The sequence below is a fragment of the Gallus gallus genome, chromosome 4 (assembly GCF_016699485.2).
Source record: "Gallus gallus isolate bGalGal1 chromosome 4, bGalGal1.mat.broiler.GRCg7b, whole genome shotgun sequence".
In the NCBI taxonomy this organism is placed as follows: Eukaryota; Metazoa; Chordata; class Aves; order Galliformes; family Phasianidae; genus Gallus; species Gallus gallus.
Genome location: NC_052535.1, coordinates 36,720,249 through 36,746,783, shown reverse-complemented (window position 1 = coordinate 36,746,783; position 26,535 = coordinate 36,720,249). Strand labels below are relative to the sequence as shown.

Below are 26,535 nucleotides of genomic sequence, written 5' to 3'. Positions count from 1 at the left end.
CTTTGTGTTTAGTGTTGACTTTCTGGTGGAAGCCAGGTTAAAGGAGAGAAGTGTTTGGGAGGATTAAGGAGACTAGGCAGCACTGATGAAAACTACTCGCTCTCTCAAGAGATGCCAAGTTCCTCCAACACATTCTTAGCCTCCTGCAGTTCCTGCAGCTGCCCAGCTGAGATGCTGCCCACATCAGCACCAGCTATAAGCATACCAGCTGCAAAAACATTCAATTGCTCAGCACCTCTCCAGTAAAAGCAACAAACAACGGTGGCAGGGGTGAAAACTAAATTTAGAACAAAATAAATGGAACATGCCAACATGGAAAATAGGTTTGTGAAGCTGCTGAAAACAGAGACAGAGATAAGATAGGTTTACTCACGCTCAAGGGGAGACAAGCACTCATAAGAGGACTCCACTGCTTGTAGTGCTTTATCCATTTAAAACAGACTGGGCTGAAATGGGATGCTGGGAAATTGCTTCCCTTTACAGCTACTCTTTCCACCTGCCCCCACTCTGATGAGCATTATATAATTGAGCTCCAAAAGTGATACAAACCAACCACTAAGCAGTTCAGAAACTAAAGAGTTATCAGCAGAAAAAGCAGCAAGGTTCATTCTTACATAGATTTGAATACACAGTCTCCACTTGCTCTTACAATTCCTTGCATACTTTGTTGTAGCTCCTTGCATATTTTTCTTTCCTCAGCTTCCAATATACTGTCATCTTCAGCAATAAGACTATATTTTTCCTGTACATCTTCCCCAACCAGAGACACAGATCACAGAATAACGAGGTTCGTAGTGACCTCTTTGTTCATCTGATCCCACCCCTCTTCCAGCAGGGACACCGGGACCAAGCCTACAGGCTTCTGAAGATCTCCAAGGAGGAGACTCCACAACCTCCCTGGGCAACTTGTGCCAGTGCCTGTCACCAGTCACCTTCTGTGCTCCTACCAAAGCGTGCAGCAGCTGAAGCTTTAACGAGGAACAAGGGTGACAAGAACTTTCCCATACTGTGACTTCCCTTGTGTTCCAAAAAGCAACAAGCTTAACTGTAGCTACTCAGATTGCAGAAGACCAAGTTCCAGGCTTTTCCTTTGTCCAGGGAAATAGATATCCTCCTTTCCTACCCCCTCAAATCACGTCCTTATCAGATTACGAATTTCAGAATCACCCATCACCAACACCATTAAAGCTCTTTGTTCACTTCACTGAAATAAATCCAAATTTTACTGAAACTTGTAAAAAAAAAAACAAAAAAACAAGACATGCATCAATACAGGTCAGTGGGTGACTTATTGGAGAGGAGCTCTGCCGAGGACCTAGCTGTCCTGGTAGATAACAGATTGGCTGTGAGTCAGCAGCATGCCCTGGAGTGCATCAAAAATAGCTGGGCCAGCAGTATGTCAGGAAGTTATCCTTCTTATCTTTTCCGCCCTGGTGATGCCATATGTGGTACTGTGTCCCGTTCTGGGCTCCCAAGTTAAAAAAAAAAAAAAAAAGAAAAAAAGACAACAATCTCCTAGAAAGGATCCAGCACAGGGCAAAAAACATGATTAAGGGCCTGAAGCATCTCCCATATGAGGAAAGGCTGAGAGATCTAAGACTCTTCAGCCTGGAGAAGGCTGAGGGGTTCTTATTTTTATAAATATCTGAAGTGCAGGAGTCAAGTTGATAGGGATGGACTCTGGTGGTGAGCAATGAAAGAAAAAGGGGCAACAGGCAGAAACTGGAACATTGGAAGCTCCATAGTAACACAAAGAACTGCTTTAATGTTAGTGATGGAGCACTGGAACAAGTTGTGCCAAGAGGTTGCGAAGTCTCCTTCTACAGAGATATTCAAGATCTGTCTGCACACCTAGCTATGCAACCTGCTGTAGGAACCTGTTTTAGCAGGGGGTTAGACTCAATGATCTCTAGAGGTCCCTTTCAATTCCTACAGTTCTGCTATTTCATGACATAGGTTTTGCAACTAGGGCACTGTAAGACCATAGACATGCCATCTCCAGGACTGACCAAAAAAATTACAACCTGAGCAGAAAACTCAATTTGGCAGTGTAATAAAAAATAAAGCACAGCAGTGACAGCAGAGTAGCAAGATTCTAAGCTGCAGCAAGCGAGGACTTGCTCAAATGTAGCTGTTGTGGGCATAGAAATTAAGGAAAGAAGCCGCTTACCTTCAAGAAGGCCTCAGATACGCAGAGCTCTCCAGGAAAATAACCTTGCCTCCACTGCCAACCCTTAAATGAGGTCTGGAAAGGGGTGGATCCTGGCTCCACCCATTCAGGTCACTCAGGTCCACTGCATGCACACCCTGGGTTGGCCCTGCCTTCCACCAGGTGCTCAATCACTGCTTCAAGCCATGACTTAACATTTCTGCTACAGGCAGGAACTCCTATTTTCATAATCCATACTCTAACACACCTTTTATTTGAATATAATGAAATAATAATAAATATTTACTAACAAATAAAGAGAAGTCAGGTCAAATGAAGCATTGTGGACAGTTTGAAAGCTGCCTCTGATTTGTAGCATGCAAGTCACCCGTTCCACCCTCCTCTCCCAGTAACCACAACATGAGAACATCCTGATAATGTATGGAATTTTATTTGAACAAATTGATACAAAACCAAGACAGTACATCAAATGAACCAGAACAAGCAGAAACAGACTTAAGCATTGTCAAATAAGGCACATATAAAAGAAATCTACAAGCATAATCCAGTGAAACAGACAGTTTATTTATACGTCTGGAGGTAGAAATAATTACAAAAATACTGACAAATCTTAAGCAGTAGCAGATTTGTTAAAACAATTACTACATAGGTCCCCATTTTGAAAAACGTCCTGTAAAATAATGTTTCTTCAGCATCTGATGTTGGTACTGTTTATGTTTTCAAGCATCGAAAGAATGCTACCAGTGTTAAAAATTGTCAATACCATGAGCAATAAAATGAAGAAACTACAAAAAGTTATAAAACTTCAAAAAACTCATGGCCATCAATAACATAAGAGTCCCTGGGGGGCATGGCATTACATTTCTTCCTTAAATTCCACATATTTACATTTTAGAGACCTAATGAGGCTTTCAATAACGTGGCTATATCTGCTGGAATGGCCCCTTCTTCTCCTGAAGAATAAAAACATACATTAGTAGAGCAATCTTCATTATGAGTGCAGTTTTTTGGAATAAAAATGTGATCTCCTTAACTCACGTAAGGGGAAATCATTACTAGCAAGAGACTTACCCAAATCTGCTGCAGTCATATCTTGTTCTAACTTCAACTTCTGCTGGTTCATTTTGAGCATGGATTCTTCAATAGTCCCTTTACTGATCAGCTTTATGACTTTTACTTCTCTGAAAAGCACAAAATAGGATGGATATATCTTTACAGCTTCTTTGGATTAGTGCAAAAGGAAGGATCTATGCCTTTGCTCGAGTGGCAGTAGTTTACAAAAAGGAGGAAAAATAATAGAGGCAATACTAAAGCAGATAGTTTCCCTCTTTGGACCAGTTATGCTCCATACTGATACAAAACTTGTTTTCTCCTCTACTCAGCTAGCACAAGGGTCTGTATGGTCTCAAAAAACGTGTCTGTTAATAGAAACAACTGAACATTCCTCAATTCCATAATACAGGCGAAATACCATTTACTGAATACATTCTATTGCTCACAACTTACTCCTTAGTGAAGACTATAAAACAGAAGACTGATTCATTCTTCAAGACAGTGTGGCATTTTAAAGCTTAGAAGTCTTTGGAAGAAAACAAACAGCTTTTTCAACATCGCCTACAACATGCAATTGTAAGACAGTTGCAACTATCTAGCTGCCAAGGATTCTAGAGTTGGCTTACAGAAATCTGATTAAAATGGAATCTTTAAATCAAACTGTTTGCCTCCAAGAGAAACAAGCATCATAATTAAGAAGTCTTACCTTGTCTGACCTACTCTATGGCATCGATCTTCCGCTTGCTTATCATTGTATGGATTGCAATCAATGTCGTGAAGAATAACAACATTTGCTGAGGTCAGATTGATTCCCAAGCCACCAGCTTTGGTTGACAGGAGGAACACAAATATATCCATATCTGTATTGAACTCATCTATTAAATGTATCCTACAGAACACAGGAACACATACATCAGGTCTTAGAAAACAAGAAAACTCTTGCTTCAGAGTTGAATATAGAAGTTAAGATTACGATCTGAGGAAGAGGCCAAGGGTATTGCAAAGCAGCTCAAAAGTACAGATGTTAGGCATAAAGGAAAAGTCGTAACAATTCTAAGGGGTGACCAGAACATACTTTGAGAGTGACAAGACAGAAAGGAATGAAGTGATCTCTGGAAAAAGATTCTGGATTATCATCACAGAATACAAAGAACAAGCTGGTGGGGGAGGGTGGGGAAGACTGAGGTACGGCAAAAAACAGGTGACAGGAGAGTGAAGAATTTAGGTTCATGACTGTCTTGTACTAATTGCACATAAAAATTAAGAGCAGAGATTTCAGTTGCGAGTGGAAAGTAACATCATACCAATAACTTGATTATTTAAAGGAGAAAAGAGCATCTGAAAAAAGAATTCATGAAATGGGAAATGTCTACAAGTGAGCTTTTGTTAAGTCATGCTTCTTAAAAGCAAATCAAAACACCATTTATAGCAAAGGTGAAAGTTTTCCAGTTCGATGTGCTAAGATCATCTAAACTCACCTTTCAGCCTCATCCTTATTAAGGCAATCTGAAACTCAACATTAAACTCCTACTAGAGTCAGTTCCCAGCAACTACAGAATTCTATATATTAGAAAACAAAGGTTATTAAGTCAGATCCTCCCTGCAAGTGGCGCATCCATTTCTTCAACTTACTTCAGAAAACAAACAGAAAAGTCACATACCTGTCAGAAATCTGCGTTTTTCCATCCAACCTAATATATCTGTGTTGCCAATGTTTTAGGAAAACTTCCAAGATATCCAGTACCATTGTAAACTGGCTAAACAACACAACTCTGTCACCCTGGAAATGACAAAGCAAAACAAAAGTTTTAAAACACTTCAGTTAAAGATGACAAACTAGACAAACGTATTATTTGCATTTAAAAATTGATCTTAGAGTCCCTGATTTCCAAACTAAAAGACTAAGCTGAAATTACTAAGATGCAGACTGACTTTTAGTAAAAGACGTCCAGTATTTCTGTTGTGTTAATTCATCTTTAGTAAGAGCCAGAAGTCTTTTAGTTATTTTGTACTTGGGTCAATTAAGCAACCTAGAAATCACAAATCAAATGCAAGAATGACAGATCTCTAAAAATATTTTCATTAAAAACTGTTAAATTTGAGCTGTTTTCCATATCTCCCTGTTGAAATATTTGGCTACATGCTTATTTGCAGAATAAGCCAGTTTGTGTTCATAACTCAAAACAGTGACATCTTATGTTTACGTTAAAACAACCATGTATTAAGCCAAATTAATAGTCTTATTCAATGGCCAAAAGAAAGTCAGATGATTCAACACTTATGAGCTGTGAAAGTGATACTGCACCTTCCTATTAATTGTCATGTTAACTTGGGATACAATATTCAACACTTGGAAAAACGAGAAAGCTTACTTTCACTGTATAATCTTGTTGTCTATAGAGCGAAGTGCAGAAGTAGGACTACATGTTAAAAGCAGTGCACTGCACATACATTAAATCACACTAATACTCCACACAAAAGCAACTGAGTAGCACATACAGTTGCTTGTGACCAGATGGTGAGGTTTTTTTGGTGCCAGCCATTAAGCAGATGGCAAAGGACACTTCAACCATTTGTAGTACAAACCTTCTCTTTAAGGTCAGATAGAAGGCGTTCCAATACTCTAAACTTTCCCGAATCCAAAATCTGATCCATGTCTAACTTGAAGTCACTGACATGAGAATATTGCTTACAAAGCAAATGCAGTTCAAAATCTGTCATTACTGTCATATCTTCAAAGATAAGGTCAGGATTAGCATCACAATGTGTGGGTTCCTATTGGCAAAAATGAAGGAAAATAATACAGTATACAATCTTGATACACAGACAAGAAAAAACACAATTACATCCACAATTTCTGTAAGAACAAAAAGTAGCACAACTACACACTCACAAACGCCAGAGCATGGCTCATGCAAGCAACAAAAGATGAAATCTGCAACCCCAGATTTATAATAGAAGATTGTCACTTTACAATTTAGCTCTTACAAGATTTTGTGCTACCAAAAACTAATTATATGCTCAAACTCCACAGCCATTACCTAGTTCCCATCAAACCCTACGACCTTTTGCCCCTGTATCAGACCTCTTCCCCTGAAGACACATTCCCTAAAAGGGAGATCCAATCCTTGGTTAGATGGTAGAAGACATGGGAAGCCCAGCCCAAGATGTAGGGCGGGTAGAGGGATGTCATGCCTGGAAGAAAGAGGAAAAGAAAAGCCACATCTGGAGAGTACGATGGCATGAAAAGGAATAAAAAAGGGACAAAAATCCTTCATAAAAATGGATGACTTCTCCCCTTCCCTTCCCAGCCCTGACTGGCACTATTTTTAGCAAAGCTACAGATACTGAAAGCCAGTTGCAGCTTTCTCAGAGTTCTCCTGCGTGTCCCAAGATCTCTTTTGTTTGCACTTGAGAAAGATGCAACAATTTTTCCCCAACTCTACAGGCACTAACCCCAGACATGTGACAAAAAAAATCCTCAATACTTCAAAACATCAGTGCCCTATTTTTACATCTATATCGCCTAGGTTCCTTGCTGCTCAGCAAATACTAATAAACTCAGATGCCCTCCTCCTGAGACATTTTCTTAAGTATTATAGTTTTAAGTTTTGGTGTGGAGGGAAGAGGTGTTAAAAGGATGAGGGTCATAGAAAAGATGATGACTGCAATTCCAGAACTATTCTCTCCATTTAACATTTGTTCTAGAAGTCAGAGTGTTAAAACACACACAGAACTTGGCTGGAACACTGAATAGATGCAGAAAAACAAAAAGCAGCAACAATGAATTAAGATTTACAAAGACACACTTTTTATCCAAGGACTGACAATAAAAATAAACTCAAGTTACATTAAAAATTCTGAGGAATTAGGGACTGCTGCTGAATCTCATCATCTTACCTTGAGCATAAGTTTGGACATTGTCTTGAGTTTGTCAGCTGTGTAATAGTGACGATGTAAGAGAGGGTGATTAGCCATTTTTCTAAGTTGCATCATTGCATTTCCCATATCAGAATTTTTCTCTGTCAACAAAAAAATAAGGTATATGCAGAAGCAGCACAGATCTGGATGCATCTTTATCTCTCAGGAGAACATTAGTTTTAAGGAATATTCTTTATATTCAATATTCCATCTATTTAAAAATAAATCACAGAAGGAATATAGTCACTTTATAATTATTAGACATCTTTACAAAGCAAAAACTTTTTCGTCCCACTCAACAGAAATCTAAGCTTAGGAAAAAAAAATCCAGCAAAAGGAAATGAAACCGTCATATACCGTTACCCTTCATAGTTTTCTTCAGTTTGTTTAAGAGATCACAGTATAGTTGCTCTTGCTTCTCAGACATGGCACATAATTCAATATGATCTTTTTTGGGAGGTAGTTGTTTAAGGACCTGAGAAAATAAAAACGTACCTGGTGAAAACTGTACTGTAACAAACTAGTTCTGTATTATTTTACAAGCCTACAAGCCTCTTAAGCTATTCTACTCATTCTCTTCATGCCAACTTCTTCCATAGTCAGGAGCTGCCTTGGACAGAGTGACCACAAAATGGTAGAGTTCTTGATTCCTGGTGAAGTCAGGAAGGGGGGTGCACCAAAACTGCTACTTTGGACTTCTGGAGGGTGGACTTTGAACTGTTCAGGACACTAGTAGGGAGGGCCCCTTGGGATTCAGACCTGAAGGGCAAAGGGGTCCAGGAAGGCTGGTCACTCTTGAAGAGGGAGGTCTTAAAGGTACAGGAACAGGCTATCCCCCCTGTGCCACAAGATGAGCTGGTGGGGAAGAAGACCAATGTGGATGAACATGGAGCTTTTCCTGAGGCTCCAGGAGAAAAAGAAAGTTTACCTCCTGTGGAAGAAGGGATAGGCAACTCAAGGAGACTACAAAGAAGTTGTCAGGATGAGCAGGGAGAAAAATAGAAAGAAGCCCAGCCTGAACTCAACTTAGCTGTAAAACAGAACAAAAAACTTTTTAACAAATATATTAACAGTAAGAGGAGGGCTAAGGAGAATCTCCACTCTTTACTGGATGCAGAGGAGAACATGACTATTGAGGACAAGGAAATGACTGAGGTTCTCAACGTCTTCCTTACACCTCTCTTTAAAAGTCAGACTAGTTATCCATGGAATACTCTACACCAACCTGGAAGTCTGGGATGGGGAGACAAATAAACACCCCACAATTCTGGTGGAAACAGACCTAGTACTTCACCTGGACTACCACACATCCATGGGGCCAGATGAGATGCACCCAAGGGTGCTGAGGGAGCTGGTGGTGTTGACTGCTAAGCTGCTTTCCACCATCTATCAGCATTCCTGGTCACCCAGAGAAGTCCCAGAGGATTGGAGGCTAGCCAGCAAGACACCCATCTACAAGAAGGGTCATAAGGGGGAACTACAGGCCTGTCAGCCTGACCTTGGTGCCAGGCAAGGTTATGCAGCAGATCATCTTGAGGGAGATCACATGACATGTGTGGGACAACCAGGGAATGAGGCTCAGCCAGCATGTGTTCATGAAAGGCATGTCCTGCTTGATCAACCCCATTTCCATTTATGATTGAGTGATTTGTCAGGTGGATGAGGGAAAGGCTGTTGATGTGGTCTACCTAGATTTCAGCAAAGCCTTTGACACTGTCTCCCACAGTATTCTCCCAGAGAAGCTGGCAGGCTATGGCTTGGACAGGTACTCTCTTTGCTGGGTAAAGAACTGGCTGGATGGCCGGGCCCAGAGTGTGGTGGTGAATGGAGTTAAAACCAGCTGGTGACTGGTCATGTTCTCCAGGGGTCCATACTGGGGCCTGCTCTGTTGTTATCTTTACTGATTTCCTGGATGAGGGGATTGAGCACACCCTCAGTAAGTATGCAAATGACACTAACTTGGGAGGAAGTGTCAATCTGCCTGGGGGTAGGAAGGGCTCTGGCCAGGCTGGACTGAAGCCAACGGGATGAAGTTCAACAAGACGAAGTGCCACGTCCTGCACTTTGGCCACAACAACCCCAGCCAACACTAAAGGCTTGGCACAGAGTGGCTGGAAGACTGTGTAGAGGAAACAGATTTGGGGTATAGGTCAATGCTCAGCTGAACAAGGCAGCAGTGTGCCCAATTGGCCAAGAAAGCCAGTGGCATCCTGGCTTGCACCAGAAATAATGTTTTCACAGCAGGAGCAGTGAAGAGATCAATCCTCCGTACTCAGCACTAGTGAGGGTGCACCCTGAGTACTGCATTCAGTTTTGGGCCCCCCACTATGAGAAAGACATTGAGGTCCTGCAGCATGTTCAGAGAAAGGCAATAAAGTTGGTGAGGGACTTGGAGCACAAGTCTTACGAGGAGTGGCTGAGGGAAGTAGCATTGTTTATCTGGAGGAGGCTCAGAGGAAAAATCATCATTCTCCACAATTACCCAAAGGGAGGTTGTGGCAAAGTGGGGGTCAGTCTCTTCTCCCATGTAACTAGTGACAGGATTAGAGGAAATGGCCCCAAGTTTTGAAAGGAGAGATTCAGGTTGGTCACTAGGAAATACTACTTCTCCAAAAGAGTAGTTAGGCACTGGAACAGGCTGCTCAGGGAGGCAGTGGAGCCACTCACCCTGGAGGTGTTCAAGAAATGTTTAGATGCTGTACTTAGGGAAATATTAGTGATAGGTGGACGTTGGACTGGATGATCTTCGAAGTCTTTTCCAACCTCGGTGATTCTATGATTCTATGATCTGACATTACCAGCAGCACCTTCTCCTCAGGGTAATAGGTCCAGAGGTCTCTCTCCACCACAAGGGGCAAGCCCAGTCCCTGTAGACCAGCCTTACACATGTACTAGTGGATGCAAACAAGTGGAATTTTCAGAATTGACTATGAAGTCACTTGATGTCTGCTTAGTGCACCAGATAATCTTTCAGTGATCTTTCCTATCTAAAATTCCTAGCTGCATTAAACAAATACTGAGCACTGAAATCCAAAACTACCACAGCATGTCACATTCTTGCAAACTTCAAGATGATGAGTAGCTCAATTTTCTTGAACCTCCTAGAGAAACATGTAAAAATAGCACTGATGAAACTTGGCATTACATTACACAAGTCTCAAAAATTGAGGTTTTGTGATACCAAGGAGCCAATATTTTAGAAATAAATCATTACCTCATCTTTTACTCTTCTCAAGATGAATGGTTTTATTATCTGCTTTGCATGTGCAATCCTTTCCTTTTCATACGTGCTTTGCTCTTCAGCAGTCTTCTATGGAAAATATTGCAAAAATTCAATTGCAGGGTGAAGTTTTCAGCAATAACACTACTATTGTAAAATTTCTAAGCTGATGGAGAACTCAACCAGAAGAGACAGATCTAACAGGACAGTTAGCATCCTGAGACATCCTATTATGATATATGTTTACTTGAAATAGTTTATTTTACTGTTTCATTTTCTAGATTTTCACTACCTGTTTCTACAAGGTACCAATAAGCAAGTGGTAACAGCAGTGATATAGTAAAAAAAAGTTAGTTTCATGAAAAAAATATACAACACTTACTGCTTTTGAAGAGAACATCCTTCGGATTTCACTTGTGCTGCTACTGAACATATGTGGCATAACAAAATTCAAGAGAGACATCAATTCCAACAGGTTATTCTGAACTGGAGTTCCTGTTAGCAGTAAGCGATGCTTTGCCTATTTGTCCAAAGTAAAAAAAACAGTAGTGAGAAACAATAGTTGAATGTGCTAAAAACTAATACTGGAAGGAGAAACATCGCTCATTGAGAACTGAGGTGAACTTGATTTAAACTACAACTATTTAGATTTTTAATATACTTAAGTCTCATGAAATAATTGCTTGGGGGAACTTAAAAAAAAAAGTTTTTTGGGTCTGTGCAAAGCTGACCTTAGATCAGTGTAAAACTACTCAAGAAGCCTAGGCAAGATGCAAGAGAATCCTCTCTTCCCTGTCTGTATTGTGCTACGGGCTGTTTTTTTTTTTTTTTTTTTTTTTCCCCCTAATTACAATTAATGTGGTAATTGTTGCCTACATATTTTGTTTTTTTCTAAGGTGAAAGCATACTTTACACCCAAGTTTTCAACTGCAAGTACAAGCCATAATTTAATGACTTAACGATCAACTTCCTAAAAATGTTTTTAGTGAAAATATTGAAACATAAGTTGTAATAATTTAAGTGACTATACGTTATTACTTCTTATTCATTCAGTATTATTACTTCTTATTATTCCAAATTTATCTTTAAAAATGCCATTGAATCAGGCTGCAAACTTCAAGAAAAAGCTATTTCAATGTTAGCTTTTTTAGTACAGTCCTATCAGAATACATCCTTAAATACTACAATATTCCAGCACAAGTTATTTTAGTTTTCAGAACAGCAATTTTGCCATCTTTACTTTGAGCAAAGACTGGAAAACTGCTTAATACTGAAACTGAACCACTGTCATAATTGTAACAATGCTATAAGAAACCAACTACATCACATAGGAAACTCACCCCCTTGGAAGAAATCACAATGCAGGAAAAACTACTAAAACCACACCACAACTTATGTCCACCTGCATACTGTAGTTTCTGAAACACCATGTGTATATAAACTCCTTCCTTCCATAACGATAACAGAAAAAACCCCAGGGAATCATACCCCCACCCCCTCCTCTCAACTACCAAGTCTCTTACATTAATTCTCATAAGCTGCTGGTAGCGTACAGAGCTCATGTTCTTGAGCATATGACCTTCATCAAAAATTGCATAGTTAAGCTTCACCTTGCGAAACAGACTTCGATCGTCTGAGCTGCTAATTGCACAGTTATAGCTGTCAGAGTAACAAATCACAAAAGAAACATTAAATGCAAACTTAACATGAACATACTGCTACCACAACTAAATTACATTCTCTATAATTCTAAGAGCTACGGAAAAGAACAGTAGGGGCCTTAAGTAAAACTGTATAGAAATAATCAATCATAACAAAGTTTACTATTGTCAAATAATTGCAGTTTACTTGATAAGCCAGTGCTCTTCATACTACTTTCCAAAAATCCACACAAATCTATTACAAAGTATGCATAGCATCTGCTACGCCTTTTTAAGCCTTTTTATCATTACTTGGAGAAAATTAAATTTCTTTTCTATCTCATTGCATTCTAAATATTGCTTGTTAGCTTTTCATCCTATGAATTTCATTGGCAAAGCACACTTCACACCTCCCTCATTAAGTGATACTGCAAGGAACAATCTCCATAGGTTTTAACTCTTACGAAACAAGACAGAGAAAGAATGAAGAAAGCTTCACGCCCTTTAGTGAAATGCAACTGGTAGAGATCAAATTTTCTTATATCACTAGAGGTCAGTAGACGGTAACTAGATTTCCTTCGCTTTTTTATTACTGTACTTACGTAGTTACAATGACATTGAAATCTACAACTCTGTTACTAATGTCTGCCCGGAGATGTTTCCTATCTTCCTGGGATCCTACGGAAGGAAAAACAAGAGCACAACTACATATGCATATAAAATTTAATTACAAACTAAAAATCAAGGTTATATACACATATTTAATGCTGTTTTCTTGTGTACGAACAATTATCTAAAAACAATGCTTCTATGAACAATTAATGTTTTCTGAGGCTGAACATGCGACCAACTGTATGAGTGGACCGATTTCTAAATGACACTGCTCACCATAGTAAAAAAGGACATTCAGTTCAGGACACCACAGGTTAACTTCTCTTATCCAGTTATCTGTAAAATATCAATAAAAAAATCCAGGTTATTTCTTCTTATGCCTTGAATAATTCCAAAACCACCTCGGCATTAAACCAAAAGCCTGACTTTAAAGCAAATACCTTAAAATTCTCCCAAATGTTAAGAATTATCTTTCCAAACACTGAAAAATTGTTAACATTTGGGGAAGTTAAGCAACCATCACACTCCAAAGCCTCCTCCTTCAAAAGCTTTCTTCAGCAATTAAAAAACAGCAGCTTAACATATGCGAACCTTTTCTATATGACTCTTGCTATCACTTAAGTAGCTCATGCTTTAAACTCCTATTGAAATCAGAGTTCTTACCAGGTCTGAAACAATATAAGTGTCTACCGCATTGCTTAACTGCTCAGCCTGATTTCTTCCCCAGAATTAATTCCTCAAAAAGCAATCACTTCATTTATCAACTATTTTCATTAAGAAATGTTTCATCAGGAGATACAACGCCTCTAGGAATTGGCAAAGTTTCCTAACTCGATCCATTTCCAGGTGTGCAGTCATCAAAGCAGCCACCAGAAATGTCACCAGGCTGAAGACAAACAACTTCATACATGGTGCACGAGCGTTTTTCTCAAACCAATCACATAACTGCAGAAGGGGGTTTCTGGTAATTGCCACTTGTCCTATATCTGGGTTGGACCCAGCCTAGGGATGATGGGATCCTCCAACAGAAAAGTCTGAGAAGTTGTTGACAGACTGTGCTTTTCAGGCTTTAGAGCATTGGATAATAAAAGCTTGGCCAAAGTTACTGCTACCATTTATGAGTCTCTACCTATCACTTCATCAAAGCACCCTCATTCACACCTCAGGTTTTAAATTATATGCACTTGTATGAGTTACTTAAAAAAAAAAAAAAACTTACACATTGAGTTTTAAAAGCATATTGACAATGGCATTTTCAAACAGATCTTGAGCAACTGAAACCCTTTTTGATGTGTTAGAAGAAATGTAAGATATGTACTGGCTTCAGAAGTTAATAGCGGTATTTTCTTCCCAATTAAAATTGCTACTTTCTCTTTGGCATAGTCTTTCAATAAATCCAGTTTAACTCCAGAGAACTAGTTTATCCTAAAGTTCATCACCTTTGCTGATGTATTTCATTCCACTATATTCCTTGCACTTTTTATTGATCTATCTCACTAAACACTCAAAATACAAAATTAAAACACGCTATTAGCCTCATCATTCTAGGATTTTGATCTGCTTTAAAAGATTGCATGAAACAAAGAGGAAAAAGGCACTGAATGTTTTGAATGCAATAAAAATTAACTCTAAGTACAGCCTGAAGATACAGAATTTCAGCCAATATCCAGTAAATAAAAGACATAGCTAAACAAGTTCAAACTTTAACAAGCAGCTTTATTTTTTGTGAATCACACACAATATATTAAATAAATCCACGTAAGGTCTAAGTAATTTATAACAAGCATACTTCCACTATGATTTGCATTCCATTTCAAATTCCTTAAGGAGCTGAATAGCATGAGAAAAACGCAGCTTTCTTTCTTTAAATTGTTATCCTAATTTTAATAGCCCATCCACAATTTCTCTACTTTTCCTTTTGTAGAAGTCAAGTAACTTGGAGACTTGTAACTTACCTAATGTTGAAGCTGGCACAACTATCAAATGCGGACCTCTATCACCTTCTTGGTAGATATGGGCAAGAAATGCAATAGCTTGAATTGTTTTTCCTAAGCCCTACAGGAATACAAATCGATTTAAACAAAATTTAGTCTCCAGAATGTAACAGTTTTATACTCCTAAGATGATTACCCCATAATCAGTGATAACTAAAGACTACAGATCTGCATAGAAAAATCATTCTGTTGAACAGCATTGCTTTCAGATGACAATTCCTTCTCAAACAGTCAAAGCAAATTGTCTTTTTAGCTTGATATTTGAGCATCAGTGATTCACCTACTTCATTTATGAAGTTTTTCATTTTACAGTTCAGCTCATCCCTCAAAGCTCCAAGAAGCAGGTTCAGACAACAGCTCATTTGGAAACTAATCATTTCTTTCAATAAGAACCGATCATGCAACTGACTAGCTACTACTAAAGTGGGATTTAATATGGAAATCAGATTTGTTTGCAATAAGCTTACATTTCTGCCAATGCTCACTCGCCTGTCTTTTATACCATGTATTTAAAATTTTAATCTTAGCTACCATAAAATTTTCTTGAGGTCATGCTTACAGGCATGAAAAACATGGAAGAAACTCTGCCTAAGTCTTAGTGAAGCAAACCAATCTGCTCATTCACAGTAAGTCACAAAATGAAAAGCAACTAGCACTCAAAACCTCAAATCTGTAAACTTTCCTGGTTTTAATCCTGTTAGAAAGCTTTTGAGGAGTACATTGACAATAGATGGTTAAAATTCTGGAGAAGCAGGAAGTGCTTGCACTACTTTTTTTGTATTGTTACCTATCAATTTGGAAACTGATGGAGAAAGGTAGAAGAAATGGGCTCAATACAGCTCATTGAGGGACAAGAAGAGTTAATTTCTGTTTGATTGGACAGAGCTATGAAAATGAATGGTTCAACAATTATCTGTTGTGTTACAGATTGGTTTAATTACATCAGTGGACCAAATGACTTGTAATTATCAGTATCTATGAATTTCAAGTTACCTTTTACTTTCAAATTGAGAAAAGAGCTTAGCAGCTACTGATATTGAAAAAGATATGGAAAAATGTTTGAAGAATCTGTTTGTGCTTTGAATTGTACTAGCTAAAACAAACATTTTCCTTTATTTTATTTTATTTTTTTTTAGAAGTCCAAATCAGATTATAACTAAGATATCTCCAATACTTTTAACAACTGTCAAATAATCAGTTTCATACTTACCATTTCATCAGCCAAAATACCATTCAATCCATGTTTATGAAGAAGTGCTAACCAGTTTAAACCAATTTTCTGGTACGGCTTGAGTTCCAAACTTGGAAAAAAAAAAAAAAAGAAAAAGAAAATAGAAGAATATCAGGTTTACCATGTTGCTGTCTTTTGTTTATCTATGAAACAATTTTGAACTTATGTTTATCACAGTATGGCATGTTTAACATTGCTTGTATTTTAATCCACTCCAAATCTTCTGGTGTAGAGAAAATACACCCCCAGCTCCATGTCATCAGTCAGCTGAATATCAGAAAGCACTTCTGAACTAAGCAGCATGCTGGAATTCTTATTCATTTTGATTGTTCAACATGTATATTACAATACATTTCTTACTTTTAAATCAGTGATTGATAACCAGTTCTAAACACTTACACCATCAGTATTTTTTAAAATATACAATGAATTAAATATTGACACCAAACAACAAAAAAAACCATACATAATCCACAAAGCATTCTTAACTATTTCCCTTCTTCTGTTTTGACACAAAAAGTTATTTTGCTATTTACCATTCATCCTTATAAGTTTCATTCAGGTACTACGCTGGCCATTTCCATTTCACCTCTATACCTCCTAACCATTATAACATGCCTTGTCCCGTTCTCCTCCCTGCTCCCCACTGCCATCCCTCCTCAACTCCCTCCTCATTTCCAATACCCTCTTGGAGCTCACTCCAACTTACGTGCCTAAATTAAATCCTCCCCTTCAGCAAATGCCCTTGTATTCATGCACGGGAAAATAGGGATCGTGGCCTGAACAGACAACTAGCCTGTGAGAGAGGGCTGATTTTAGATTGGGAACACAAGTAAACTGCTTCTAGCTTCTGCATGTAGCTAGAAGAAATTCGCTCATAAGAAACTGCTCTGCAGCTGCAACCAGGTATTGTTGCTTTCTGTGAATGACCTAGCTTAAACCAATCCACGATATTTTATTGCCTCCCACTGTTATATATGTAGCTGCAGTACTAAGAGGTTGTGTGGAAACCTTGCCGGCCAGCTGCCACTGGTATCTGCTGGGGAAACCCCAGGGCAGACCCTCTGCCAGTCAGCTGCCACCAGTAATGAGAACTTGGGGAAGACCTTCCTGGCTGGCTGCCCCCAGTAATGTGAACACCGCTCTACTAAACTGATGAATACTAACTTGTCTCTGTGTACTTTCTTCAGGCTTGGTAAACCTTATGCAGAAGCACTGGAACTTTTGCATGACAGTCTTCCGCTGGATACAGAGTTTGAGATCATTTTGTACATCTGTCACCCGACTAAGGTCCTTAATGAGCAAACTTGTAAAGCTTATCAGCTACAGATTAATTGACATTTGGCATCCTTGATATACAAGGTTCCCCATTAGAGAAGTGGTTTCGGTTTTGCCACTTTTTTTTTCTCAAAAAGAAAACCAAAACAACTTGTGAGCCCATCACTCAAAATTCTACATTCATTAAAAAAACTGAGATGTTTTATCATTGCACCATTGTGTTACGTCCACAATCCTCCTCACCAGCTTTCCTGATGAACTTGAAAATATTCATTGCATTCCCTCCAGCACTGCACATGCATCACTGTGTAGATCTCCAAGAGATGCTGAGTGCCAAAGACTTACAAGTTGCACTTTCACAGGGAACAATTCTGAAAATCCTGGAGTTCAAACACAGCTTATTATCCACAACTCTATCAAACGTTAAAAAAAAAAGAAATATACCTCTGATTCAGAACGGAGGGTTGCTCTACGTTCCACCTGCATCCTCCATCTTCTGTAATCTTGGTTACTTGTTTTGTCAGTTTATTTGAAATTTCTTCACATTTATTCATGAGCTTGAGAACCACATCTCTCTCCTTCAGCAGGGTCTTGCAGTTCCACACAATGTCTTCTGACAAGCCAGCAGTCTTAGTTATTTTTGAAAGCTACAAAAATTAAAAAAATACTATGAATATTGTGTTTTAAAGGGAAGCAGCAGATCAAATGCTGGTTTGCAAATCTCAGCACTGTACCCATCATCCTTCCTTCCACAAAGCTTTATAAAGTTGTACTACCAGATGTTTCAGCAAGTTTCTCCCTAATTTTACTTAAAATTGCAAGGGCAAAAGCATTCTGCTTTGTGTAGCTGCTGCAAGTCCCTGTCCACCCATAGCATACCCAAGATTAATACAGAACAGCTCTAGTTATCTATGGATGTGCCACTCTTCTCCTAAATCTAACTTAATCTCTGCATAGATACCTGATAAAAATTCAGAAAAAGCTATTAAATTTAGCACAAGACTTAAGCATATTCTCCTAGAATTCCTTTCTTAAATAAAAAATTATTACACATTAAGTAACAGATTGATACCTCAGAAAGAAGCAAAATATGTTACATTGGACTGTACACGGTTTGACTCCAGAAAACTCCAGTGATAGCAATGCCCTCTACTGACAGCTCTCAGTCACAGTTTTTAGGTTTGTTTGTTTGTTTGTGGTTTTGCTTATTTTAAACAAAATCCACAAAGTTTATCAATAGTGGTAGGTTAAACCAGGCTAAGGCACACATGTCAACACTGGCAATAAGAGCAGACACCCTTTAATAAAGAGTTGCAAAGAACGTGATTTTCAATAGGCGATTAAGAAATTTCAACATTTGTTTTCGTGCCTAAAGCTTCAGTTGGCATAAACATAAATCCTGTAATCTATAAATAAATGTGTGGAGAACGAAGCCATCTGTTATTAAAAAAAAAGTTGAATTACTTCATGTCAGCATATTAACATTCATCTCCAAGTTACAACAAGAAACACTTCAGCCACCGGTTTACACGTGGAAAAACACAGAGATGTGCTATCACTCAGAACACAAGTAGATCTGTGGATGGCCTCTGCATTACCACAGGCTCTCACTCCTATAACTCCATGCATTTTTCAAAGGTGGTCCAAAACTCTGAGGCTATCACAGATACAATCTTCCACAGCAGGCATGAGGAAACATCCTGTAGGAGAGTTGAGCCAAAGCCCGAGTAACACCACACTGACACAGCCTGCTCAAGTTTACTCTAGTACTAAAAGGTGATTCAGGATTTCACTTCACTGTTTAGTAGTAAAAGACAGCCTCATCCTTGATAAACAAACCTCAACTCCATTTTTAGCAGTGTCTGTTTCTAACCTGATGCATTTGCTGCTTCCACTCAGTTTCTTCTTGTGGAAGACTTCTGGATTTATATATATAAACATTTTTTGCTCATTCGAGTTTTGTAAGAGTTTACAAAGGTAGAGGCAAGTAGACTGAGAAATGACAATACAGCTAGAGCTGCCATCCCTTAGCGGGTCTCAGCTCATACAGTACTGCAGTGTACAGATTGCAATAGGCAAGCCTGTCTTTTTGGGAAAAGTAAGAACTGAAACAGAGAAACAAACTAAATATACACTACGTCTAAACTTCCACATAATGTTTTGTGACATCAGTTTAACTTCCATTAACCCCTTAAGAATTTTCAGGTGTTGTTCAGTTTTTTTGGTTGTTTTCTTTTGAAAGATACAGGCATCATTTAATTCACATGACGTCTTTAATTTCAAAAGGGATGGTTTGCTTCGTGATTGAACAATACTACTGTGATTGAAAGTAATGAGAGATAACAAAAAATGAATCATAGAATGGTTTGGGTTGGAAAGGACCTTTAAGATCTTCTAGTACCAATCCACCATAGGCTGGGACACATCCCATAGACCAGGTTGCTCAAAGCCCCATCCAGCCTGGCCTTGAACACCTCCAGGGAGCGGGCATCCACAACCTTAGTGGGCAACCTGTTCCAGTGTTGCGAGCACTCAAATACACAACAGGGCAAGAAACATCAAGCATCCAGGAACCCAAGAAGTTCAGCTCAGCTTCTTCCAAAATTTTTAACCAGTCTTGGGTATATGTCCCTCTCTCACTCCAACACTCGATAGTTTACAGGCATTTCGGTTACATGATTGCAGTTCAGAACTTACTTCCTGAGGAAACAGCAGAGCTGCTGTTTCCAATACAGACCGATTTGGAGAAGAGGACAAAATAATCCATCATCAGCAAGTCTTTTTTAGAGTAAGGGAAAGGAGGAATGGCACTGGGTGCCCAAAGGTGCTTCCATTAAAAAAAAAAAAAAAAAAAGCAAATCACACAGTAGTATATTAGCGTGACAGAAGCCACCACTAAGCAGCATTCAAATGGCTGCCAACATTCCTCAATACTCCCTCCCTCTCTTTGCTCCCAGCTCCTACAAGTCCTCTTTCTGCTGACAACCATTCAGCGTGTCTACCCTGTCATCCTTCTGCTCATCTTGCATTATACCTCCAGTTCCCATCACAGAATATGCACAACTACCAGCTCCTCAACATCGCTAATTTCAGCTTCATAGTCCCTCTTTAACTGTCAACCCATGCTTTGTCTTGGTTCTACTTCTTGTGGTCTTTTGTGAAGTCAAGTACCAGAACACATGCTTTTTATGAGCATGCATTCCAACATAAGATGCTACTACCTAATCTCTTTAAAGTACATGCTGTATTCAAAGGGAGGTCACAAGTACTTGTCCAGAGAGCAAATTATCCTACAAATGAAGAAGCAGATAGCTAAAGCCCTAAGGAAACACCCAAGCAGTATCACCAAATCAAGATAAACATTTGCTTGCAAAATCTACTCAAAAACACAGTTAGACAATTCCAAGAATTTTCAGTGATTTTATAACTTTGAAATCCATCTGAAAACTTCCAAACCGTGTGAATTAAAAACAGCCTTAGTGCAACTTAAGTTTTGTCTAGAAAGAAAATGGCATTTTAATTTAAGTTTTCCTGGAATAAGCCATTTAATTTATGGAGAGGTAGGCTTTCCTGTTAATGCCATTAATCTTCACCTCAGGCTGAGAGCTCTAAGATCTTCCTCAGTTTTCCTGAAGAGCAGGAACATCTAGTGCTTTATAAAGTTGTTACAAAAGTAAAAGCTTCTGGTATCTTCATATTAAAGGTTAAAAAAAAAAAACAAACCTTAAAAATAAGCCAATTTCTTTAAATGCGAGAACAACCAACTCTCTAAATTATTCTATCACTGCATTAATACATAGGAGCAAAAATAAATAAATAATAATAATAAAAAAAATTGCTGGGCCACTGTGCTACTGGATCATTATAGAAAATTAAGTAACACTGATATTAAACATCTGTTAAAATTTGCTGCAAATCACTTCTACTCCAGGCAAGTATTCACAATACTACATAAACATGTAGCTGCTGACAGCAGCAGCCTTTAGGAAAGAAAGATTTTGAACACGAACAGGCCCATACAGTTTTTCTGTTAAATATTTTACACAGAGAAAAAGAGAACAGCCCTGTAGCAAATATTTCTGCAGAGAATTAAGCTCAGGCAAAACCCAACAAGTTTAGAAAGGAATTGCCATATGACAGATGTTCTGTAGGAAGCCAAAGGCTTGAGGCAAAACGGATTTCTTTTGTACCTCTCATTTTTTCCCCCCCAAAGATTCTTCTCTTATCTCCCCCTTTTGCAACACAAAGTACAAACATGATTTTGTTTTCTTAAAAGTTTCTTTATCAACCCTTACCGTTTTGTGGTAAGACACTTCACGCACCAAATAATACATTATTGTTTTAGTAATATTGATGAAATTATATTCTGCTCTTAAAAAAATACAAGCACATCTTGTATACATCGATAGGGGTGGTTTCAGAACACTTACTGATGGAAAAAAACATACCAGTTACTCTTTAACAGGGCCTACACAGAGTTATTGCCTTAAAATCCAAAGCACTAATGACTTAACCAAGACAGTCTGCAGTAAAGCACTCCAGATCTCTTATTAAAACATTGCTTCTACCTGATCTGATGTTTTGCAGTTAACTGAAATGCACGAAAGTTGAAGGCAACAAGCAACCCATGGGAAACATTTCAAAGTAACATCCCAGTGACAACAGAATCTACTTACCAAGTGCCACTGCTTTTCCTTCTGTCGTGGACTGTGGTTTATCCTTCTGATGCTTTACCTTACTAATAAAAACACAGCAGTTTCCTCCACTAAAAAAAAAAAATGGCTGCACTGCTTAGCCAGCAAAACCATGCTAGAAACCAAGCTGCAGTAGATTTAAAAAAAAAAGAGCAAAAGAGATGACAACTGCTTCTTGTATGAGACTGAAAATAATCATGCTGGTATCTTAAGTAATGGAGCTACCCTTCAGGAGGCTGCAGTAAAAGTTCTGCCACATTCTTGTCTTCTCCATGGGTTTTCAGCTAAAGCAGCTCAGAACAGGCTAGTAAACACCTCCTTCCTAAATGAAAGCTCTAATTTCTTCTTCTGCAGTGAAATCAACCAAGTTTCTGTGCTAAAAAGTGAGTGGCAGTAATGTCAGCCAATCAGCTTGAGTTTTTCAGCAAAATCACCCCTTAATTCATTCAAAATTAGGTCATATGACACTGTTTGAAATGCTATTGGCTTACAATGAATATAGCATTTTAGCCTAATCAGGCTAAGGCCACCCATCTATGCCTCTCTAGACCGAAGACACCTTGACTCTAGGCATGCTGGGGATCTTAAAACAAGAATGCAGACTTACCAGAGCTTCCCAACTATTAAAGGGCCGGAGTGCTATTATCTTCTGAACCTTTTTCTCAGAACACTGGGGGATCATAGTGAGTTCACTCGGGGAAGCATCCTGCAGAAAGCTAAGGATTTTACTTTTGTAAACACTCTCCACCACTTCATCGCCACTGCCATAGTCCTCATCAAGAGAGCTACCGCCATCTTCGGCAGCTGATTCGTCCTCTGAGTCTTGTACTTCTGTTTTAGTGCTCCAAACATTTGCTTTGGCTTTATGCTTTTTCCTAAGGCAGTTCTGCTCTTTCCCAGAAAATTTCCGTTTCTGCTGCACTTTCTTCTTATCACTTCTGCTATTTGCAGAGACTTCAGTCCAGTTAGAAACTTCACTTGGGGAAGGAAATCCCACGCCTACAGATGCGATACAGAGAAGGCAACAAGTCAACACATATTGGTTAGGGGCAAATAAAAACCTCCGCGTTCTTCCAAAATAAAATTTCATATTAAAATATTAAAACTGTGTTTCATACATATCAACACACAACGCCTCAACAACAGGTCTTAGCAAGAGAAGAAAAAGAGCAGTAAATACCATTCCATCCTGTTCAAAACATGAACAATATCAACTATGATTAGGTGAGCACTTAATTTTTATACTGCTCAAACATTATAATGTTTAAAAAAAAAAACAAAACTATCTTAGAATACAAATGAGCAACACGATGTCATATGTGTGAGCTGCAGAAGCTTTGGGGTAAGAGTAGCCTTCAAAAAGTTTAAGAGTTCTGGTAACACTGCTGGAATGAGACACTGGTCCCACTCTGCCCAACTGCCAATAAATGAGTTCTGCTGATTTCAGTAAACAAGCCTACTTTCATACACAGCAGTATAAATTCTTTTCCATTTTACTGCAGCTCAATACAGCAATAAAGATGGGATAAGAAAAAAAACACACAACTGTTAAAGAAACTGGAAAAATAACGTATTGTCAACTACAGCAACTCTACTATCTTGAACCAAGATACAAATTATTTAGCTGTAAGCAAACTAGACATTTTCAGAAGGATTTGTATGCTGTGGGCTTCTCCCCCTCTTTGCATGTGACATGCACTGCTTTCTCTTCTGCCCAGTGCCAGCTTGCTACTGAGTCACTCCAATCCCCAAGCTTTTCCTTCTGATTATTGAGAAGGTAAGGAACCAACTTTATGCATGCTGATAGCTCTCTCTCCTCTTGAAAGATATAAGAATAGAATCCTAACCCCAAGAATACTGAGGAAGCTGATGTAGCAAAACACACACATTTCTGACAGCTGTGTAACACCGAAAAGTTATCAACTCAATAAATAGTATTTAAGGTCTTACATGCAGATCTTCCTGAAGTTAAAGATTCTGCTCCCCACCATAATTAATGAACTGGTATGTATACATCCATTGCATAATTTAAGGCATGCTTTTAATATATATATATATATATATCTATGTATATATATATATTTTACACTACAGCATATTTTAAAAGGATGCAAGTATTGGCAATTACTGATTAACAAATTACTCAAGTTAAAAGAAAAAGCAAACAAGCAGGATGGGAACAAGTGACTGCTTTAATACATTTCAGAACATATTTTATGTTCTATTTTATAGGTAATTGCAAATTCTTAGGTAAATCTATATTAGCAAGGCAAAGATACTAATCTCTACATTTATAGAGAAAAAGGTTAAAAAAAAGATACTGAAAAGTAGAGAAATATCCAGTTTCCTTCTATTACCTCTACTCTCCTCCCCACAGTACTATTTTCAAATACTAATTCAAGTTTCAAGATGTAGTGCAGCTGGGGTCATTATTGCTGGACATTAGAAAAGATTTATATTGCAAGCCTGCTTGCTTTATCTTGGGATAAAATGGATTATAAATCTGTCTTTACCATCATTGTCTTCTGCAAAAACTCTCAGGGCCTCTCGTGCTTCATGAAACACCCAGTTATGTTCCCGAAGTACATCTCTAAGTTCCTGGAAAATAAGAAATTTTGCTTTATGATAAGGTAAGCAGACAGTGGATTTCTACACATAGAGACATTGAGGCACTAACAATTAGTTTTAATTGCAGAAGGCAAATAACCCCTCCTCCCCCCCCCATAAGTGTGAGGATTCAAAAGAGAAGAAATCAGAAGTAGAAAGCCTTTTGGTTTATTTTTATACCCTGTTTATACAGACCTGCACTCTACTTTTTGAAAGGCTAGGAACATACAAACAAGCTTTGCTTCCAAAAATTTCAAGTACAGCATTAAAAGGTTACGATTATATTTGTGTACTAAATTAATGCACAGCACACAGAGTAAGACAGAACGAAGACCTAATCATTTTATCATAAGTTAAAGTTCCCTATGCCAGGCTTGCCAACAGGACCAAAATACTAAGACAAGAAGTACCATATAGCCTTGATTACTTCTAGCTGCTCTCACTTCAGGGCAAAATACATTCCAAAAGCAGGAACAGTGAAGACTTTCCTACCCCAGGCTCCTTCTAAGAGTGCAGCTAGTGTAAGGATTGTTTCATTTGGAGTTGAAGAACAGATAGCGTTCTTCAGATGTCAAAATCAGATTTGCCATCCGGAGACAAACTCACCTCCTTATCCATGCCAGGGAATGTGTTTTGCAGCTTCTCTACAAGCATCTCTTGCCTCTCCCACTGTATTTCAGACTTTGACCCATCCAGCTATGTAAAAAAAAAAAAAAAAACCAAAAAAAAAAAATCAAACCAAAACTATATTGCTTATGTTTAACAAGCCACTCTAAACGACAAAAGCACTTAAGGCAAATCCAAGTTGCAGAAATGATTTCTCATATCTAAACAGTACTCAAGGCTAAAACTTTCAAGAGTGTAGAAAGAGTGTAGACTGGCATTCTCTGCTTGATTAGCATATACCATGAGAAACTGCATAGCAAAACATAAATAATTTAGAAGCACCTAGCTTGTATTTCTTTAAAATGCAAATTATAGTTAGCAGTGATTCGCATGACACTTGAGGAAGAAGGCAGTAGTGTTAATATTCAAGAGGTAAACAGTTAGTGACTGTTGTATTTAACCCACCAGAATCTATAGATGTGTCAACTGGAGCGTTTATATGAAGATCTATATATAAAAACCAATGTACAAAAACTGTGTACCAGAACCATCAAGTCACAGAAAAACCTGGCAATATGTTTTCATCTATATTAGCTTCACTAACAGCTACTCTAAATTGGAAAAAAAGGGAGGTTTCTTATGAACAAGTGCCAAAGCTTCTACATGCCACAAGCTGTTCTGTTAGGTACTCAACACTAAGAATTATGCAAGTGCCTTCCGTGAATGCAAAGTGTTTACCAATCTACATACCTACAGCAGAGATGCCAACACATCTGATACATATTCAGTTAGCTGAATTAAGCTATTTGCTGGAAAAGCATAAACCAGATCACCCAAAATTACTCCAGGTGACAACGGACATGGTTCCTACCCTCACCGAACCTACGGCATCATTAAGAGTAAAGCTATGGTCAGCACAAAAACTGGAGCTCTCTGTTTTGTTCTGATGGAAGACAAAATTTAGTTACATTTCAACTCAAAGATAATTATTTGTTCTCCATACAGCCTCTGGTCCATGCTGTAAAATCCCCATTCTCAAATATTTCCCTGTTTTCCAACAATGCATCAATGGTCTAATGATAGTACTGTAGGATTGTAATACCAAACTGAATGTGCCAGGATCATTTACAGTTCCTATTTACAAGCACAGGTCAAAGTAACCATTCCTTTTAATATAACCAATTCATTCTTTTCCATAAACCATTGTTCTTTCCCAACCAGAATGATTCTACAATTCTGTCACTCCTATAACATAGGGTAACAGTAACACCAGATGTTGAACTCCACCTATTTGAGGAAAAACAAGGAATGATCTGATGAGGCAACCTGCCTTAAACTCCCACTGATGTTCACAAGAATTGAATGGCACATACTGCTACTTGTCATCAAGTTCTACCACAAAAGCATTAGCAATGCACATACAGTAAAGATTAAAACAAGTAAATTTTGGCATTGCCAAAAAGAATGAAGCAGAAAACTCATCCAGAGGGTGAGATTTGAATTTGATAG

At 38.4% G+C, this 26,535-nt stretch overlaps 1 protein-coding gene across 6 annotated transcripts in view; it reads right to left on the bottom strand.

Annotated features, from left to right (window-relative positions):
• Positions 1-2,584: 2,584 nt before the first annotated feature.
• Positions 2,585-26,535, bottom strand: part of SMARCAD1 (SWI/SNF-related, matrix-associated actin-dependent regulator of chromatin, subfamily a, containing DEAD/H box 1) — a 41,653-nt gene continuing 17,702 nt past the window's right edge. For 2 of the 6 annotated variants that reach the window (XM_040699602.2, XM_015276597.4), the window contains exons 7-24: positions 25,027-25,116; positions 24,327-24,411; positions 22,421-22,812; positions 17,564-17,766; positions 15,821-15,911; positions 14,572-14,671; positions 12,893-12,952; positions 12,607-12,682; positions 11,888-12,023; positions 10,747-10,884; positions 10,359-10,454; positions 7,502-7,619; positions 7,124-7,245; positions 5,810-5,998; positions 4,885-5,003; positions 3,930-4,112; positions 3,242-3,351; positions 2,585-3,123 (exon numbers count right to left, since the gene is read on the bottom strand). In XM_040699602.2, coding sequence (XP_040555536.1) covers positions 3,062-3,123; positions 3,242-3,351; positions 3,930-4,112; positions 4,885-5,003; positions 5,810-5,998; positions 7,124-7,245; positions 7,502-7,619; positions 10,359-10,454; positions 10,747-10,884; positions 11,888-12,023; positions 12,607-12,682; positions 12,893-12,952; positions 14,572-14,671; positions 15,821-15,911; positions 17,564-17,766; positions 22,421-22,812; positions 24,327-24,411; positions 25,027-25,116 — 2,370 coding nt within the window. In that variant the 3' untranslated portion in view covers positions 2,585-3,061. The other 4 variants (XM_040699603.2, XM_040699604.2, XM_046940763.1 and 1 more) reach the window with 3 other exon arrangements.